The following is a 19950-nucleotide window of genomic DNA, read 5'->3' as shown; positions in this document are numbered from 1 at the left end:
ACAATGTCGAAGTCGCCGTTGATCTGAAAATACAGTGTCAAAAAAATGACAACGTGGGTGTCAAAGATGAGTAGGGTGCAACCAAGTATATTGGAGAGCAGTGTCGCTGACGCGGATAATAGGTCACAGCTGAACAGCACCCATGTTACGTCACTGCATTAAATACTTAATGCTCAGAGGTGTAAAATATTTTATACGACAATTTTTAATGGCTATTTGGATCTGGTGGTCTCACCCTTGTTTTGCTTTTTAAGTAAAAAAATCTGTATTGTATTGTATTGATAATAAAATTAAGTTTAAGTATTATCTAAACTCTAAAGATATTTTTTAAGTTTCGCTTGCAATGTGCTAGTTCACGCGCACGTACACACATACACACTATCTTAAACTGTATTATTAATACTCTAATCATAAATAAGTAGTTAACTTGTAAAAATCTTTCGTGTTTGAGGAGAAACATATCCCCTTTTCCTCAATTACCACTCCTTTATCCAAAGGTTATTATTGTCATTCAGTGTCTTTAGTATTGTTGAAGGATATGAGAGTAGTAAAATAATATATTAGGTTATTTTTGCGGCTCCGCCCGCGTGAAAAAGTGTTTTTAAGGATAATAGTCCCACTTTATATTTTTCTGAGATAGCAATATAATAACTCTAGCAATATAACGGTGAAATTTGTATTTAATTCCATGGAGTATGGAATATGTATATTCAAGCGGGTACAAACATACAGATAGACAGAAATTCTAAAAACTGCTGGTTTTCCTTCTGTTACTTTAATAAAAACCACCATATTAGTTTTTCTTTAATATCTATAATGTTCAGACATCGACCGTTGACAATTTTATTATATTATGTCCCTATAGACCCCGACGAAACATATTTCGCTTACAAACTAAAACGGCATTTTTACATTTCTCTTTTTTTATATAAAAAAACGATCAATTTAAAGACAAAACATTCAATTAATTATAATGTATTTTGTTTTATATAACTGTATGTACTTATACGTGTTTTGCACTATTAATCGTGGTTAGTGTAACCACGTAAATTCACACCACTTTAATAACTACTACGACACTAAACTAGTATAAATATCAATTAAAGTTCGCAGTTAACCGCACTGTCTGAATCCCTCCCGAAAGGCGTTAAGTTATAGGTAAAGAAAGAATAACGAGTTTAAACTTCCAATTAATACGCATAATTGAATAAAAAGTCTAAGTACATGTAAGTGTTCGTCTGATATGTAACTTTCAGTAATGCGCAGTATAAAGATTTATCATTTATTTATAAATGTATTATTATTGTAAAAAACATTTTGAAATTTGTAAAATGTCGGTAGATGTTGTAACGTTAACTTGTCGGGCGATCTTTTATCTCAATTCGCTCCGTGACCACGAAGGCGGGGAAACGTCAGGACAAATTTAAAATATAAAAATCCGCTATAAAATCCGAAAACTATTTTTATTTCACTATCATACATTCCAGTACACATAAAAAACCCTCACAGTAGTATGGAGTATACGTTAATGATTATAATATTTATATACTTATAATAAAAAAAAATGATTATGTAGGTATTATGTATTCCATGTTAATATATCAACTTCTTGTACGAGTCTAATAAGATGTATTATAACTCAGGTATCGCGAACAAAGGCGGTGGCATGTGGAGTTTGTCACACGGCGAGAGAAAACTTTACTTCATTTGTTTACATTACGGAAGTGCACGGGACTCGAATAAGAATCAACAGAACGTTCTCAGGTATGAAACTTTTTGTAATTAACAGCAGTTAATATATACCATTATGGCCGTAATTATGTTTTAATAATTTAACTATAACATTAATTTCATGTTACAAATGGTAATAGAGTATTACACGTTTATTTATTCCTACATGTTTATAATATGTACTTTACCACTCCAGTCTAAGCGTTTAAATACGAACTCATTATTCATTTTTGGAAGGCCAACAAGTGAATATCAAAATATTTGCCGACAAAAAGTTTATTATTTACAGCACATTTTCCGGCGCAAATGTCAGCGAAAGCGTATCAGCAAAAGATACTCAAAACATTGGTAAGTTTTAATACAAAGTTTGGTTAAATATCGCTACGTCATCGTCACGCCGCGCCGCCGCTGCCGACCAAGAGATATTTTAACGAAAACATCTTATAACCTTATCTTCTTAATAATTTCGTCTGAAGTGAAAACGTTGTTTTATGTACAGATATATAATATATTTGACAATATTTTTTTAATAAATATAATAGTATATAATGTTAGATATTTTTGTTAAAAGCTCGTTAAACAGACAGACGCTTGACAAAAAATAGGTCCCGCCTACACAAAGGAATGTAGATAGCTTTTCAGCTTTTCACAATAGAACAAATTGTCCGCCTAATTCGATCCATTGCCCCTAACGTCCGTTCATGAAACATCTTGTTTGTACGACATCAAATACAATGGATAAACCTCGACCCGCCTGTGACATCAGTGACAATCAAGTAATTTCGTCCGACTTCATCCCTATTCTCTTCCCACGGTCAGGAAACAAGAGAGAGATAAAAGCATCAGTGTAGCGTTTTGTTTTTCATTGTTACTGGCTCACGTCGTGGCTGGGGCTGTCATTAATCACTGAAGAACAGCTACTCGACATAATTACCTACAGAGGTTAAAAGTTACTAATTAGTAACTACGCGTTACAATCAATGGAAAATTTAGGAATAAGTAGTGGATGTGTGGGTGCGACAAATTTGTTAAATAAAGTTAAATAAAAAGAATTTATTGATCGTAAGGAATAATAGCTCTTAATACAAGACAGCAGAAAAGAAAAAAAGAGTTGAACGAATATATTATTAATGCTTGGAGTATCATCAAGTACACTTTGTTCTAACTTTTTTGTATTTTATAGTAAACACAAACTATTTAATTTAAAATTATTCAAGGAAATTCATGATTACAATAAGTACTAAAGCAAATAAACCTATTTTAAACCAAGATTATTTTCCTAGAAGAACAGCTTTAGAAGCGTAATAAAACATAACCCGTGCAGTATCTACAACTGAAATAATAATAAAAACTCTGAATGAAAAGCAGTTTTAATACGACATAAAATAATTACGAAGTTGTGCATAATTTTCTCACGTAGCACACTAAAATAAAAACGCAAATGTAGCAACATTCCGCGCTAGTCTGCTTATGTGTTTCGCTAGTTTTCAAAGGGAGAGATATTGCGCTCGGCGGTCGTATTTGAAGAACAAGAGTGTAATTCCCCGAGGTTTTGTCTTGCGGCAACACATCCTACAAATGAAAAGATACCGACATTCAAAGCGAGCTGGTGCATTTTTAAATTCTCCGTCCATAGCCTGTCCATTCGCAAAAACTCATACGTGGCTATCGAGTAATGCGTTATTTAAACGGATTAGATTTGTTGAGTTTCACCCCTGCGCCACGGCGCAGCGCGACGCCTTGTACATTTACATTCGGAATTGAAATCCCAGCCAAGTATTCGGATCACGCGAGGGCGTTCACAAGCGAGCACTGCTTGCACAGTGTTGCGCGGTCCGTAGATTCACTGGCGATTAGTTTTAATTTCACTCCGGGGACAGCGAAACTATGTCGAGCCCGACACCGTGTCGCTGTGTCCTCTCATAAGATTTATTGCGAAAGTTCCACACCCACACAGTCAGAGATGTTTTAAAACCTCAGTGGCGTAAATTTATTGAATTCACTCTGAGTCGCTCTGTTTTGTAATAATTCAGGGCGAATTATGTGGCTTTAATCAGGTTTGCTACTTTTGGAGAGGGTAGTAAAGATCTTATATCACGTAGGCCCAAAACCTACAGCATAATATTATGGATTAGATAATTATAGATTAAGCATTAAGAATTAAGTATTTGGTGACTTGGTGTCACATACACAATAAGTAGAGCTGCGATCTTGATAGTCATGTTTGTTTAAAATAGATGATTCAGTGTCTTTTTTGAGATACATAGAGATAAACGGAAAATGGAGCAATATCGTCCTAACTGGTTTGATCTTGTGACCATATCGGTGACATATTGTGTTTAAAAATGTCAGTTCAATACCAAATATAATATTTAATAAAATAATTAATATTTCTAAGTGAACATAAAAAGTAAATTATGTGGCGCGAAAACGCTCGTTTCTCTTGGATTTAATGAAAACATTGTAGATTTTTATATTAATAAAATATTTCATAATCCTGATTTATATTGAGGCAACTTTAAATAAATGAAGACTTACGTCGCATTACCTGTATTGATAATGCTTACTAAAATTTTTCACTGTTTGAAATATTTTATGTATAAAGAAGAAAACATTTCTTTAAAAATATTTTATTGAACAATATCTGAGGCTGCTAAAAATCGCACGTAAGAACAAAATAGTATAAAGTAATTTGAAATATTACCTTCTATATGCAAACGATTCGCAAAAAAAGTAAACAAATTAAAACTAGTAAAAAGTATAAACTATGTATATTGTGTTTATTAAATAAAAACTATTTATATTATTATATATATTTCGGTTTATTTCAGTGTTATTATTTAGAGAACTGCATTACTGTTAATCTATTACAGCAAGTCCATGAAAAATATTGCAGTAAAACCGGTACAAAATAAAACAATACATTATAATTTCTGATGCAATTTTTAAAACTCAAGATGAGCAGTTCATTATTGTAGCAACTTTTGCCATTGCCCTAAAAGTTGTCTTTTATAATTTCCAATGTAAAAAATAGTAATTAACGCAGTTCCTTAAATAGATACTTATTTGCAAAGGCTACTGTGTACTCAACAACGGCGGAGGCACTGCGTCGCTTTCCACAACGGAATCGCAAAGCTTTGAGGGGATGAGACATTGCGATTCATTCTCGCATTTAAAAGCAAGACTGTAATTTCACAGGCCTTTGTCTCGGACCCGCACGGGACGCCGGCTTGCAGAAAAATATGCGCATTCAAAATGGATTTTTATCGCTTTTCAAGTGGTAGGCTTTGGCCGTGTTGTCTGCGCGGAATTCTTTAACGGTCTATTTTAATGCTATTTTGTAAGGCGAGTCCGTCGCCCTTTATATTGCAATGCGATGGGTGGCTTTATATATACGTGTAGGTAGATATGGAGCAATGCGACCCGAAAACCGGAACAACTGTAAAACATAAGGGTGAATGCCACCACGCTGCGGCAGTGAGTGCTTAGTAATTTGTCACTGTTACACGGGTTCCCTTTCCATTATCCTTTTTATGTTTGAATTCGAAAAGCTGACGCTAACGCTCCTTATTATCGCACAGGAATTTTACTTTTGTAACTAGGTGTAGGCCACTGCCTACTCCTTAGGGATAAAAGGCGTGAGGGAGAGAAAGTTGTATAGTTGCATAAATTTCACGTATACCTACTTGGTTTGGCCTATTGAGGGTAACTATAATATAAATTGATTAAGAGACATTTTGTTCTAACTATGCTTCCGACACAGGCACGGTTTCAAAGGGCTATATACCTCGTTGTTAGCTTAGGATGTTCTTACATTTAGAAATTATGTAAATAATGAGACCTCTCTAACAAAACGTCATAAGACGGGTCATGTTTGAAGTAATTAAATTTGTAACAATGCTTTACTTATTTTCATACATTATGCACACGCTGTAACGAGACGTGTTTTATCTCTGCGAAATATATTCACACATATGTACGTATGTACCTCAACAACACTAATTGGGTGATGTTGTTGGTGTTGCGCACGGTGGAATTGTGTTATTTCACGTCACAAATAGTTTATGCAACGTGTGGCCTTATTCAGATCGAGCGCATGACTAGGTCACTGTACTCTTGGAAAGTTCACAGTATTGATTTTATTGCGCGCGCCCGAAAATATAAATGGAATCTGGTGCCGCACGGAAGTGGCCGGTGGTTTATAGCCGCGAATAGGTTCGGTGGATAAGCGCCCCGGCTGCGTATCCTACCTCTAAATCACTTATTACTGCAGTAGCTACTTCGAAACTACTTTTGATGGTAATCTAATTAGGAATATAACTATGAATATCTCTTAATGTCATGTGTAATGAATAACATAAATAAATATTAAGATTATTTGTAGTGTTAATTATATAACTAGCTATTCGTTCGCAGGTTTCATCAAGATAAAGCAAAATAAACAAAGATACGAATATGAAATTCTGTTGGAGTGCAATCTCGTCTCATCCAAGGGAAAGTAAGTTAATCTTGAATTCTTACAAAGGACATAATATTTTACTATCTAAGTACATAAAGTCTCGAACTAGCTGACATTTGTTTTGCGCCGGGATGAAGTTTATCCTTCCAAGCTAACTTCATATTTTCTCGGGAAAACTCGCCGGCAGTCATAGCACAAAGTTTATCAAGATTTCTCCCAGTGATGCCCTCACATTTTGAACCTAAAGCGCAGCGTTGTAGATAACAAAATAATATGAATGGGGTTGTATCGCGGCGACATCCTCGTTACGTAATTATTATTAGACACTCTACGCCGGCGGGCCGACGACCCCGGCTCGACTTTGACCCACTTCTTACTCTAATTTTCGCGTCTCAACGCAGACAACTTTGGTTCTGTCTGCGGAGCTTTCCTACAGACACTTTACTAGACAAACTATGCCGTGGGAAAAAGCCTGTGGTGAATTGAACATAATAAAACATAATTATTTAAGTAATTTCTTATATATTATTTTGTTTAATGTAGTAGAATATTTTAAAATCATATTATTCAATTATTATCAATATAAAAATTATTTTCGTAACTTTTTAGAACGTATATTAAAAAGGTTGTTGTAAACTGACGGCAATAATATTTTGAAAGGCTCTTGTACAATTGAAGTTCAGACGGTACGTGTACGTTATATACGTGAATATTATTACAGTTCGGCCATCCACTAAAATTTTATCCCACACGTAATGTTTTCTTTCCATTACCTATGATTTGAAACATTTTCCAGAAGGGCTGAATAAAACAACTTTATGCGGTCGTGGTAAAAGGATCTGTTATCATATTTTCTTGAGTTACGACCATACATATATCATTTAGATATACCGCCATAAATATTTAATTTTTGCTTATTGTGTATACTATTTACCCGAGTCGGGATATTATGGAAGTTGCTGAATGAATAATACAAAAAGTCTTTTACTCGTAAATGAGGTTACACAAAATGGAGAAATATACCGGGCGTCAACTTTATACCTTATGAAAATGTATAGTGAAAAAACTACTGTATTTCTTAATAAACCGAAGTTACTCAGGCATAAATCAATTAAGTTGAAATGTAAACTTTTATGTTTAGCTCTATATTCTGGTATAATAAAAGCTCAATTACAAATTGACTAGATATATAATTTATCGTGTATTATACATTTTAAAATACGTACCACGAGAGACCATTATGCATAGAGTAGGGATGTTCCTTCCTTACGTACACAATTAATTGATAAGTCACAATTATTATAGATTCTATGAATACTGACAACCCTCAACTCACAATGGGTCTGATAAATAAACAATAGAAAAGTATTTCTCTCCTTCGTCATTCCGCATGTATGAAAACATATTTCCGAATTCAGTGACGATTTACAAGTTGTTAGGCGATGAATATTGTAAGAAAACTTTCTCGCTCGAACGTATTTCGTATAAACGCATAGTAGCCTCTATGGAGCGGTTTGCTTAGCTAGGAACTGATATTTCTAAAGTGTATATATATATATAGATGTTAAGCAAATGTTTACAAACTTGCACTATAGGGAATTTAAACTACAATTTTAATTTTACACTTGAATGATTGTTAACTGTAATTGGATAGGCTTTAAAATGAACTGTGCTTTAGTTATGAATAGTTTATAACCCGAAAACACGTTTCGGTATTGTAATTTTGTTCTTTAATTACAATCTCACGAATGATTAACTTAATTACGTAGAGTCTGTGTAAAATAATAAACATTCATACAATCTTTTCCAGCAAAAAGCGTGTACACATACCCAATTATTTGCGTTTCCAAGAAAAAGCGTACTGAAGCGAAATAATTTCCTTCATTACTGGATTTTCAGCTGGAGGTAATTGTTGGGTTCGTGTGTCCCGCTTCCGTAACTTCGTGCAATGGTTTGACATCAAACAGCGGCGACAGAATGCCTTTTAATTTGAAACAATTGATGAATTTCATATGGTTTTTCAGTGAACATACGTGACGCCAATTTAATTTTTGAGCTTTGTTCTCGTTGTTTTGTTTCAATATTAAAAATGGATTGGAATTTACATTTCTTTTCAATTTTTTTACCGTGCTTACGTTAATATCGTTTTATATGAGGGTAACGTTTATAGTGATAGGATATTGAAATCAAGTTGTATATATGTACAGTAAAATAGACGATTCGATAACATTATCCAGGCCTACGTTGTGATGGCAGATTTATATTCAATTTTGTCGAGAACTCGATAATATATAAGTATCAATTTCTCAAAATGATATTGAAAGATGTGACAGTAATCTTGACATTCAATATTTTGAATTGAAGTTCATTTATAACTCCTGATTGTCAATACATTTATGTTTAATTCTTTTTATTTTGTGTTTATCTGACTTTATTTTTTCAGAGTTAATCATATTTCGAAGATCAAAAGCGGGGGAGTAATGTTTCTCTGCGGTACATCCAATAACAAGGATCTCAGAGGTCTTTGTCACGGTACGTACATTTTTAATAAGTGATTCATCTCATTTTATGAGACAGTTAAACTTGGTTGATTCATAGTTCACGGAGCGTCTCTACATTACATGTGAAAAATAACATAAAGATAACGCCACAAATGTTATTTATTAATTATATTGCATAACTTAGCAGTGAAAAGTAAAAGAAATTTGTTGTTAAGAAGAAAATAAAAGTGAAAAGAATATTTATTCAATACGTGAGACTTTAGCTAAATAATAAATTAGGGTACAAATGTTTACTGTTTGCTAATCCAAAATCATGGTCAGTTGGTCAACCTATACGATTATGTTGGACTAAAGTATTTAGTACAGAACTCAAAATTATGATACTGTGTAAGTAAGATAATGGTCACTGATAACTATCCCTAAAGAGCGGAGAAAAGATTTGAACAAAAAAGAGCGTCACGATCTTTTAATTGTATTAGTATGAGGTTATGTCCTGATTTCTTATGCAGTACAAACATCAAAGCAGTTAATACTTGTTACACTCAAGTTTACACTTATGTATGATGTTAGCACGTTAACAAGTTACTCGATCCTTGGTATATATTTTAATTATTCGAATAAGACACGAGTTAGCGTGAGCTGAAAACATCAGACGTAAAAACCTATTTATTTGTATGAAGTACTAAAAGAACTTTGTGGGTTTCGAAGTGGTTTTTTTAGAAAAGGTTTATTTATTGCTTAGTGCATGAATGCTCAATTATTTTTCTACTTACAAAATGTATCTACACGTAACTAGGGATAATTAATTAAGTAATTATATTTACTTACAAAGTGATTTAAAACGAAATAATTTCTAGAATATTATTTAGAAACAACCGTAATGTACCTATGTATATGCTGAGTGCCCTACGTGCCTTAGATTTCTTGTATTTCCTTATAAAAACCAAGTGATTAGTTAACGTGATCTTCACGATAAAAATATAATAAATGGACTTCATAAGACATAGTGCAGACCCATAAAATATATTTCTACCCGCAGATGGCTGAAATGGTTTCCCTCTAGCCACCAAGAAACAAATATATTGCGATTTGCTCCTTCATTTTCTCGCAAGGTATTTTATTGCTTTGGGGTCTCTCATAAATTCCGCACTCACTCACAGAGAAAAATAAGGTCTAGCCGAGACTTAGAGAAATTGGTGCGAAAAATTCTTATTAGTTTATTCTTATCGCATAAGTCCACCGGTCGTATGAGTATATTGTCAATTTGCGGATACGAATTAAACGATGTGTGGCAAGTATTTCCCGTTAATATTTTCCTTATTTGATTCGTTTTTTCTTTCGACATGATGTAAGAACAAAGAATGAAACCTAAAGGATAAATTGTAATAAATATTATATTATTCAGTAATAAATAATGGAAAGCCCACATTATATACACACTAATGTAAACAGATTTAGTTGATTAAATTGAATACTGATGAATCAGATATTATATACAAAATACAATTGTGTTTCTGGATAAATTCCCACTTCCCATTCGCGATCGGAGTACCTAATTAAATTTTAGTTATTTTATTTAGATTATATCTAGCAGATTATCTATGTTAAGTACATCAGAATTGTATTGACATATTGTTATATATTATTTTAATGTAAGATTGTTTTAGTGTAACATATATTATGCGACCATACAATGATATAATTATACTGAAAGATTTTACAGTGTTTTTTAAAAGATACGTCTGAGTTTATACCCAAATATATTACGGTAGATTCGATTCAAACAACATCGACAATTAATTTACACGAATGCCATCACCTATCAATATATACCTACGCTGTTTGTTACCCAATAATAGGAATTTCAATTGTTCCAACCTATTAACTCGCCGGCATTCCGAAATAGAAGCAATCAAATCGCCGTCAGTTCTAAATAGCCCAATGGTGACGCGTCCGGCCTGAGAGAAGTGCTGAACTTCGCGCACAAAACAAGGCATTTCTAATTAAAGCACTCCTGTCAATTGTGTACCTTGAATTTGTGGTGATCATACGCAAAACTACGAGTATTCTGAATGTTTACAAAATATTGATTACTAATTTAGGTTAGTTGGATACGTTTTTTAAAAGATACGTCTGAGTTTATACCCAAATATATTACGGTAGATTCGATTCAAACAACATCGACAATTAATTTACACGAATGCCATCACCTATCAATATATACCTACGCTGTTTGTTACCCAATAATAGGAATTTCAATTGTTCCAACCTATTAACTCGCCGGCATTCCGAAATAGAAGCAATCAAATCGCCGTCAGTTCTAAATAGCCCAATGGTGACGCGTCCGGCCTGAGAGAAGTGCTGAACTTCGCGCACAAAACAAGGCATTTCTAATTAAAGCACTCCTGTCAATTGTGTACCTTGAATTTGTGGTGATCATACGCAAAACTACGAGTATTCTGAATGTTTACAAAATATTGATTACTAATTTAGGTTAGTTGGATACGTTTTTTAATTTCAACCATAATAATGTAAATTTTCCAGTTTGTTTAGTGCGTATCATTATTGTCAAAAGAAGTTTATCCTCCGTAAAAAATGTGTTGCCTTAAGTATAATTCGTTTATTAGCAGGAGTAAGGACCCTCCATACAGTAATACTAAAATTATAATAAAAATTAATTGTTTTACGATAACTCCAAACTAACGTTAAACGAAGAAATCCTAAAAACAATCAAGATATCTCCACAAGAAATGCATGCGAAATGCTGTATTTTTGTTATTGGTTATTAAGCTGAAAATATACCTGTACGATTAATATTTTATATGATAAAAAAAGCAAGCAGATTTATCGCGAGTATGAGTGCCAAATGTTAAATAGAGCGTGGTCATAATGCCTCTTAAGTCGTGCTTACCGTCGTGATTAATGTGACGGTGTTGTATTGAAATCGAATATAATCACCAAGTTTTCAAACCAATGGAGTATAAAGCTTGATTTAAAGCAAATATGAAATATAAATTTTATTTCAGATAATGTTGACACAGGTCGATTGCGCAAAGACGGGCCATGTGCGAGATCAATACGAATACAAATAGCCAACATTGGTTCCGAACGTCCCCAAATTTGTGTGATTTGTGTAGAATCGCACCAAAACGTAGGCGCTCTCATTCGCTGACCTACAAACATGGACGATTGGATGGCAAAAAAATTTATGTGCGGACCTTCTGCGTCGTATTTTAGCATAGCTATTCACAGAATGGCAAAGGTCTTTTTGTTTGCAACCAGCAATGTTTTGACTTTGCATACAAAACATATAAATTATGTCTAAAGCTTGTTAATAACGTCACATTTACAATTATGTTTTTTAATTATATTTAGTAGCAGAATATATACTTTAGATTTATAAGTTAATGCGAGTTTTGCTCAAAGATTTATAACCGCATCCTTCATTCTTTACAAAAACATTATGTCCGGTGAAATCTTTGCCAACTTAGTCCACGCCACTCAACTAACTACATTTAAACCTAAGTACATTAAGTTTTGCTTGTTGGAGCTTGAATTCTATAATTAGTAGAGACGAGACCGTATTTGATCCTTTGTGGGTAACCAAGTACGGTGGCCTTCCCAAAAGGAAACTTTTCAAATTGGAATAGTTGGTGGATATTTGGCGCGTCGGCATCCATCTTTGTGGAGGCGGGAGTCGCAGGGGGCGTGTGGGTTGTAGTTTTTTCGCATGCCAATATCAGCTCGCTTTGTGAATAACCTATTTGTTTTGGGCTTTGACAGCAAGCTCCAGCCAAATGTTGCTAGTAATTTGCATGTACAATTCCTAGCTTTGTTAACCGATTCAGTTACAATCATATTGTAAATAAGTATTAATGTGTACGACATATTGTTTTCATAAATAGGCCTACAGAGCGTATTGTTGCCGCTAGTGGAAAGTATTAATTTAATTTCATAGAGCTTTGTTGCGTTAAACGGGAATGTAAATGTTTGTGTTTAATATGGTAATCCTGTGTTTAATGTTCAAAATCAAAGTTAAAGCTTTTTATTAACTTCTACTCTTCTTTCAGTTTCAAGCAATAACTTATCTGTTGTGTTATTTATGTAAATTACAAATCTATTTATCTGATAATATAAGTCAAGTGACGCTTCCTAAGCTATGTAAATAGCAATGCAGTAACTTACAAATAACTTTTCGTTAGACGGCCGATAGAGCTATTGAACGAGAAGTGTTCGTAATAGTACAAGGGTGATTAAGATTTTAGTCGAAGTTCTCAATTTATGCACACACATGCAGTTAAGGCGAGCCATTAAGAGACGTTCCGTGCTTATGGGTAGACAAAATACTATCGAGCCCCTCCGTAGTGTTCACGATCCTGCAAGGTTGTAAATTTTTTACCGTGTTTTACGATTTAGAGTGTTATAAATTCTGAACGAATGCGGATAGTAAAACGCGGGGTGAGTGAATTTTTAAAGGTACCTAACTCAATTTCGCGTAGGCTGCAGAATGTAGATATACGTTTGATGGGGTACCTATGTTGTGACTACTTGAATTTACATTTATCAAAAATGCTAGAGCGTCTGAAATTTTGTTTCGGTTGCACGTTACGTATGTGTAGGTGTCTCGTATTTATGTCGTAATTTAAATATTATATAGGTCGTGATTTCATACTAATAACTTGGTACGGATCTAATTATTATTTTTTGTTTCTCGCTAACATTTTGACATTAAATTAATTAACAAAACTACTTATTGTACGTGTAATTTACATTATTATTTTATACCTATTGTGCGATAAATATGATAATTTATAAAGTAGGTACTTAAAAATCACAAACATAAAAATTGGTGGATGAATAAGACGTCTACATTGGTCTAAATTCACAAATTACATATACATAAAAATAAATAAAGACCCTTTATTGATAACTCTATAGTTCCACTCCGTAACTGACCTGTTTTTATCTACAATAAGACAGAAATACCTTCACTCCAAAGAATTATAATTTACCTGAGAAGTTCTTACCTTGAGCTATGAATCAACATCAAAAACATTCCGCTTAAATAGACTCTATGTCAACTGCGTCAAAGGCTTTTCCGGCATGTACGTACATACGTTCACCTAGTTATTTTTTTCAGTTACACCGTGCTCGTTAGTAAAGAAAACGAGCATAGTACGTCCGTTCAAACGAAAACGGTTAAAACGTTCTCTAGGTGAGCATGTTTCATATTCTTTTTATTTGTGTCCGACGAGTTTTTTCTATGTTGAATAATTTATGCAGATTCTCGGCCTGAGCTAGTGTACACTTTTATCGAACAAGCGGTACAACCAGGGGCGCAGGTGGCTCTGAAGTGTTCGGCGGTCGGGGAGCCGCCGCCACGGTTCCGATGGACACTCGATGGTCAGACGATACCTTCTCATCACGGGTGAGTTTTTATATATTTGTTATGTGTATGTGAAGTACATTATATTATGTATTATAAGTATAATATGTATGCGTGTTCATACATAATAATATACGCATGTTAAGTAAGAAAAAAGATACAATAAATCAGTAATATAAATCATTCCCGGTTTGCTTGTAGAGGCAATCTTAAGAAACAATAACGAAACAAAATCATTACAGTTTTTGCCTAAATTATACTAAGAGAAAACTGAAAACATAAATTGTTTCCACCAGAAATACAATCTTTTAACAAAAATAATTTTGTGACACGTAAATCACGTCGTAGGAGAATAACGTTTCACTACCAAGTAATATTGAGAAAAATACATTCTAGACTAGGTTCAGCACTAGCTGTAACTAGCATTTGGACGTATGTTGTGGTTCAACTCGTTTCGTGCAAGCCCGCGTTCTGTCACGTGAGATTTGTCCGCATAATGTATGAGCCCAGGATCTTGTAGTACTAAAACGAAATTCTCCGGCGTCCCAATTCTTCCTCAAACTATTCTCTTATCTGTGAATCATTCAAGTACCTGCACAGAGAAATTTATTCGAATTAAAGCCTTTGTTTTATAGGATTTATGTCCTGAACAAATTGGAACGTCAAAAACTTTTTATTTATGGGCTCTGCGTACGAATTGATCACATATCTGAAAGCTCGACGTGTGGTTACGAAACATTTTTTACCTGTTTCTAATTTAATTTGAACTTTATCTTCGTATGCGTCAGTCGCAAAATATAACTACGAATGGAGAGGTTCAGTAAAAAGTTAACTGTAAGTAAAAAGTTAAAACAAACGCCACACCGTAACGACTTAAAGACAAGCGTCCAAAATATTCCAAAGTCCAGTCAATCATGCTATCTTAATATATTTAAAAACATTGGAATTGACGTGAACTGGCGTGTTCCAATTTTACAAAAATATAGAATTGTGTCATAATAATAAACATTTAAACGTTTTAAATAATCACTAATTTCAAGGTTCTTCCTTACGTCGAATAATTGAAAAGACGAAACACTAGTTACACAATAATAATTGTAAATCATAGATTAAAAAATATGATTAGTTCCTTAGTCTCTAGGTGCAAGTTTTATTCCGAAAATGGTATCACAATAAACTTTCATAATCGTATAACAATTTCTGTAAATCTCAATAAAAAAAAGCACATAAACCTGATATTTGAGATGGCGTATATTTTCATTCGCCAGGGCCGTAATAACGGAAGGGCGCGAGAGTAGTCCCTCGGGCATCGGGTCCAACAGTAACTACGTACTGTCTACCCTGTCACTGAGTAGCGCCAGGGTAGAGCATGGCGGCAGGTACGAGTGTCGAGCCACTAACTCGCACGGAACTGTGTCTCATGCGGCCAGGCTCAACGTCTATGGTAAGTGTATAACAAAATATTTTGTGAACTTTGACTGAATGATTTGTCGCGTTATTACTGGATATTATGCGCGATAAATTATTAAAATAAAATATTTGCTTTTCTTGTCGCCGAAATTTATAAAAAGGTCTTAAGTTTATTTCTAAATAAATTATTTGTAGTGATGTGTCCCAAACGCAACGAGGTATATTTTATGCGTGTTACGCAATACGTAATAATTTAGAACATCAGTCCCACGCGTTAGGAACACTCAAAACACAGTATTTGCTAAACCATCCTAAATAAATAAACATAATGATGTATTATTCCAGCATTAGGGATACAATGACTGTTTTGTAAATATTGTTGTATCATTTGCATAGGTCCTCCGTACATACGAGCGATGAATCCTGTGAAAGCGGTCGCCGGTTCCGATGTCACAATATGGTGTCCGTATTACGGTTTCCCTATCGAGTATGTATTTTGTTTTGTTATTCTGTATTGTGATGAGCAGAGTGATATTTATTTACATGATCATACCTTTCAGTCTTTAAAGGCAAGAACACGCGATAGTTCACAGTTTGTCAAACTATTTCTGTCTTATGATGTGGTAGACTGCGAGCTTATCGTCATATCGAGTGCATATTTTAGACTCGGTCACTATTAGCGGTTATTTTCTTTAAAAGGGCACAAATCGAATCTTGATCCTAAGTCGAAGAAAAAATATGCTGGCTCTATTAATAAGTTCATTGATTTGTGAGTTACAACACAAACTTACAATTATCAAATTTTTCGAGACCTATAAAATTCCTTCTTTATTGCACGCAAAAAATATCCAATTCAATTTAATTTCACTGTAGTTATCTAGATTGCGTGAACGATTTACTTTTTTCTTGTAATCTCCTTCCAAGGGCACGACCTCAAATTGTAATCCCTTTAGTTTGGTCCAATTTTATCGTATCTAGAAGATTGAGCGTGCAGAGGTTTTTAATTAATCACACGTGGTTTATTGTAACAATACGTTGCTTTTATGACTCAATAAAAAATTCACTTACGACCTGTTCCCGTTACACAATGTATGAAACTCCATTAGGATACTGAGCACGAAGCAAGATCGAGGGGAGGCGCGCCCGAGCTGGTCCCTAGGTTATTATTATCATTACTCCAGAATATGTGAACAGCTTTGCCAAGTGTAGCATTTGCTACAAACAACAATAACTTTTTAATATATCTAGAAGGTATAGACTGTTGGTTTTGTTTGCGAAGCTCGGTGAAATGGGAAGGGGGCGCCGGAACCGATCCCCGATACCAGCAATTAGACGAGCAGCTGACAATTATGAATGTTGATCGAAATCGAGATAAAGGAGCTTGGATTTGTTCTGTACTTACTCCCGGCGGAGAGCTGGCTCGGAGAGAGGTGAGTTTGCTTTACTCTACAATGAAATGGCATTTGAAGATGCACTTTTGAATTGTCAGAGACTTTAAAGTTATCCCTGTTCTATTGTAATTCGTAAAATATATAATCTATAATTAATTGGTTGTTCAAAGTATAGAATTATAATACACAGTGAAGGTAGAATAATTTAAATAAAATGCCGAGCTATAAAAATTGCATTAAAATGTGCTCGCCGTCGAGAAAAGAGCAGAGTTCACCACTATAGGAATAAATAGATTTATGAGGAAACAACGGAAACTTGATTGAAAGCAATCTAGTTTTGACCTGATTCAGTTTAAAATATAGCGATATTGTGATGCTTTGTTATTGTTTCAAACTCATTAGTTACAAATAAAGTATTACTGTGTTTACGTCGAGTATTATGCATATTTTATATCATATTATATTATTATGCATAGTCCAATGACAACCTAGTTTTGAAACGTGCACAAGTAGAATCATTTTTTTTTTAAATTAAATTACGAAATTAACATTATGCGTCTTTTCGGTTTATGTTTTTATAACAGTACAACATTTCATAGTTATTTCCAAGTACATTGATAATTTTCAATTTTCGTTCGTTTTTAAATTATAACTGTATAAATCATACACCCAATTACTAATCTGCTTCTGATAGCAAAATTCCTTTTTGACTCAGGTACAAGTGTCCGTTGTATCCCCGCCGGTCCTATCGCCTATAGTGTTCCCCCCTGGACTGAGGTCAGGCGACCGCTCGCAACTCACTTGCACCGTCACATCTGGAGATATGCCTGTGTATTTCTCATGGCTCAAAGACCAAATGCCTATCTCCAGTTCGCTACAGGTAACTCATGTCTCGTCAATATAATAATATTATAAATACATTTATGTTATTATTGAAATGGGAACGCAGGTGGGACTCCTGAATAAAATCTATGTTTAGTTGATTGCTCAACTTTATATTATATAATGTAGGCGCAAACTGTTCACCTAAATGTCACGAAGTCTTACACCTTAGTGGCGTCTACTGGCAGGAAGGCGCGAGATTACTTGTCCCCAACATACCATAAAGTCATTATCATTTCAATTTGAAATGTAATTCAATAATATTATGACTCATTATTACTTTTCGTGACCTAAACATCGGGCGTCCAGCCCTCACACCCGTGGGCCTTACGTGGAAGTAAATAAACAAATTCATAAAGATGATATTCTAATCTATTTAATAATGTGAGTGAAGTATTTTTGGTATACTTATAGTTTTACATTTTTAGGTAGATGAACGCGGGGCAGAATTCTTCAGTATGTTACTGTTCAAGAGTTTAACGGCAGCGCATAGTGGTATATATACGTGTGTGGTTACCAATACTGCGGGGAAGGCGAACGCGTCTGTTGAGTTGGCCATTAAAGGTACTACAAACAGTACTAATTATATCTGATTAGTTACTTTATCCTTCTTTCACAACTTTAGATTTTGCGAAGATTTAAATATTTAGTATAGATAATACCATATTCGACAAAAAAAATGTGTATTATTTTCTAAGAATAAAATATTATAAAACATGAATTCATAAATACCTTTGTTACATTGAAAGTACTTGAAAAGCAAGTTATTTGTCTAAATTACTTTTTTTTTCCTTTTCGAAAAATAAATATTATTGCGATTGTTTCGATTTGTTGGAAATGCAATTAATTTGTTCTTAGTTCCACCTTACTGGCAAATAGAGCCGTCAGACACGTCGGTGTTACTGAACGGTTCGCTGACAGTGAGCTGCGAGGCTCGCGGATATCCACCGCCAACCATTTATTGGACCAAGTTCGCCGGTAAGATTAACTACAGATTCAACTAAATCCCAATAAATTGTTATAATTGATAATACTTAGTTAAATATTTTATTACTTTTCTATTCTAGCAACTATGTTGAAAAATATTGTGTGTAGATCAATACAGGTGTATTACAATATGGTGACAATGGTGTGGCTTATGTTTGTATATTTGTTTAGTCTAAGATTAGTTTATATAGTAAGCATGTAATATTTTTGAATAATAAAATAAATACAGAGTAATACCAACAATTTGTTTAACAATGATTTTATTTCAATAGCCTCCTTTAAAATATTTTATTAAATAACAGGCAGTACTGAAACCACGTTGGGGGGTGTATCAGATCCAGTGATACTTGGTAATGGTTCGCTGCGGCTGGAGTCGGCTCGCGCGGAACACTCGGGGAAGTATAGATGTCGCGCTGACAACGGAGTCGCTCCTGCACTCTCCAAGACTCTCAGCATACACGTCAACGGTATACAGCATATTTCACTAATGATACATTTATTAGTATCTAAAAGTAAAGGTTCCACTGCAATGTCTATTTCTGTCGTCAAGCATTATGTAAGCGCTGGTGTGTTCTAGTTTGAAAGACATAGCTGCGCATCTTGAGAATTAACATCTCACGTGACACGGTGACGTACTCAATGCAATGCCAAGCAGTACTTTGTAATTCAAAGTTTGTGTGGAGTTGGTAATATTTAGGGGCTTTGTGTAATGTGTTGCTGTCACGTGTACGGCTTGCTTGTGGTAGGATATTTGTTATATCGTCGTTGTGAAGGCGTTCCGGGATCACTTTATATATCCGGTTCCAACAGGCCGGCATAATTGTGCCGACTGTCGAGGTGTAATCATCTCTCGTCAATCGACATTTATTGAACCCCACTCCATTTACCATCAGGTTCAGTGGGGTCAAAAAAAAATCATGTATATGTATAAAAATACATGGTTTGACTGGCATCGATAATGCGTATTACCTTACAGAGCCGGCGAGATTTGAGACGCAATCAGCGAACGTGACGGCGAAGTTAGGTGACACGGTGAGACTCGCGTGTGTCGCGAGAGGCGACAGTCCGCTCTCCACAGCCTGGAGCCATTCGGGACGAGCGCTACCTAACTCAGATTACAGGTGAGTTTAAATATAATTAACATTATATTGTTTTTTTATGTTTACGCGAATATTAGACAATAATATAAAACTATTTTGCGGA

The 19950-nt window shown here is 34.5% G+C and overlaps 1 protein-coding gene across 1 annotated transcript in view; it reads left to right on the top strand.

Annotated features, from left to right (window-relative positions):
* Positions 1-1614: 1614 nt before the first annotated feature.
* Positions 1615-19950, top strand: part of LOC115443447 (Down syndrome cell adhesion molecule-like protein Dscam2) — a 35328-nt gene continuing 16992 nt past the window's right edge. Inside the window, exons 1-14 of the mRNA XM_037438331.1 lie at positions 1615-1764; positions 2021-2079; positions 6148-6229; positions 8634-8722; positions 13832-13906; positions 13975-14119; positions 15346-15521; positions 15884-15974; positions 16767-16917; positions 17594-17758; positions 18189-18324; positions 18619-18738; positions 19050-19214; positions 19724-19868. Of these exons, the coding sequence (XP_037294228.1) occupies positions 1628-1764; positions 2021-2079; positions 6148-6229; positions 8634-8722; positions 13832-13906; positions 13975-14119; positions 15346-15521; positions 15884-15974; positions 16767-16917; positions 17594-17758; positions 18189-18324; positions 18619-18738; positions 19050-19214; positions 19724-19868 (1736 nt within the window). The 5' untranslated portion in view covers positions 1615-1627. The remainder of the gene's footprint in view (positions 1765-2020; positions 2080-6147; positions 6230-8633; positions 8723-13831; positions 13907-13974; positions 14120-15345; positions 15522-15883; positions 15975-16766; positions 16918-17593; positions 17759-18188; positions 18325-18618; positions 18739-19049; positions 19215-19723; positions 19869-19950) is intronic.

Source organism: Manduca sexta, chromosome 13 (assembly GCF_014839805.1).
Source record: "Manduca sexta isolate Smith_Timp_Sample1 chromosome 13, JHU_Msex_v1.0, whole genome shotgun sequence".
In the NCBI taxonomy this organism is placed as follows: Eukaryota; Metazoa; Arthropoda; class Insecta; order Lepidoptera; family Sphingidae; genus Manduca; species Manduca sexta.
The sequence above is the reverse complement of the archived record's forward strand: the minus strand, read 5'-3'. Positions and strand labels throughout refer to the sequence as shown.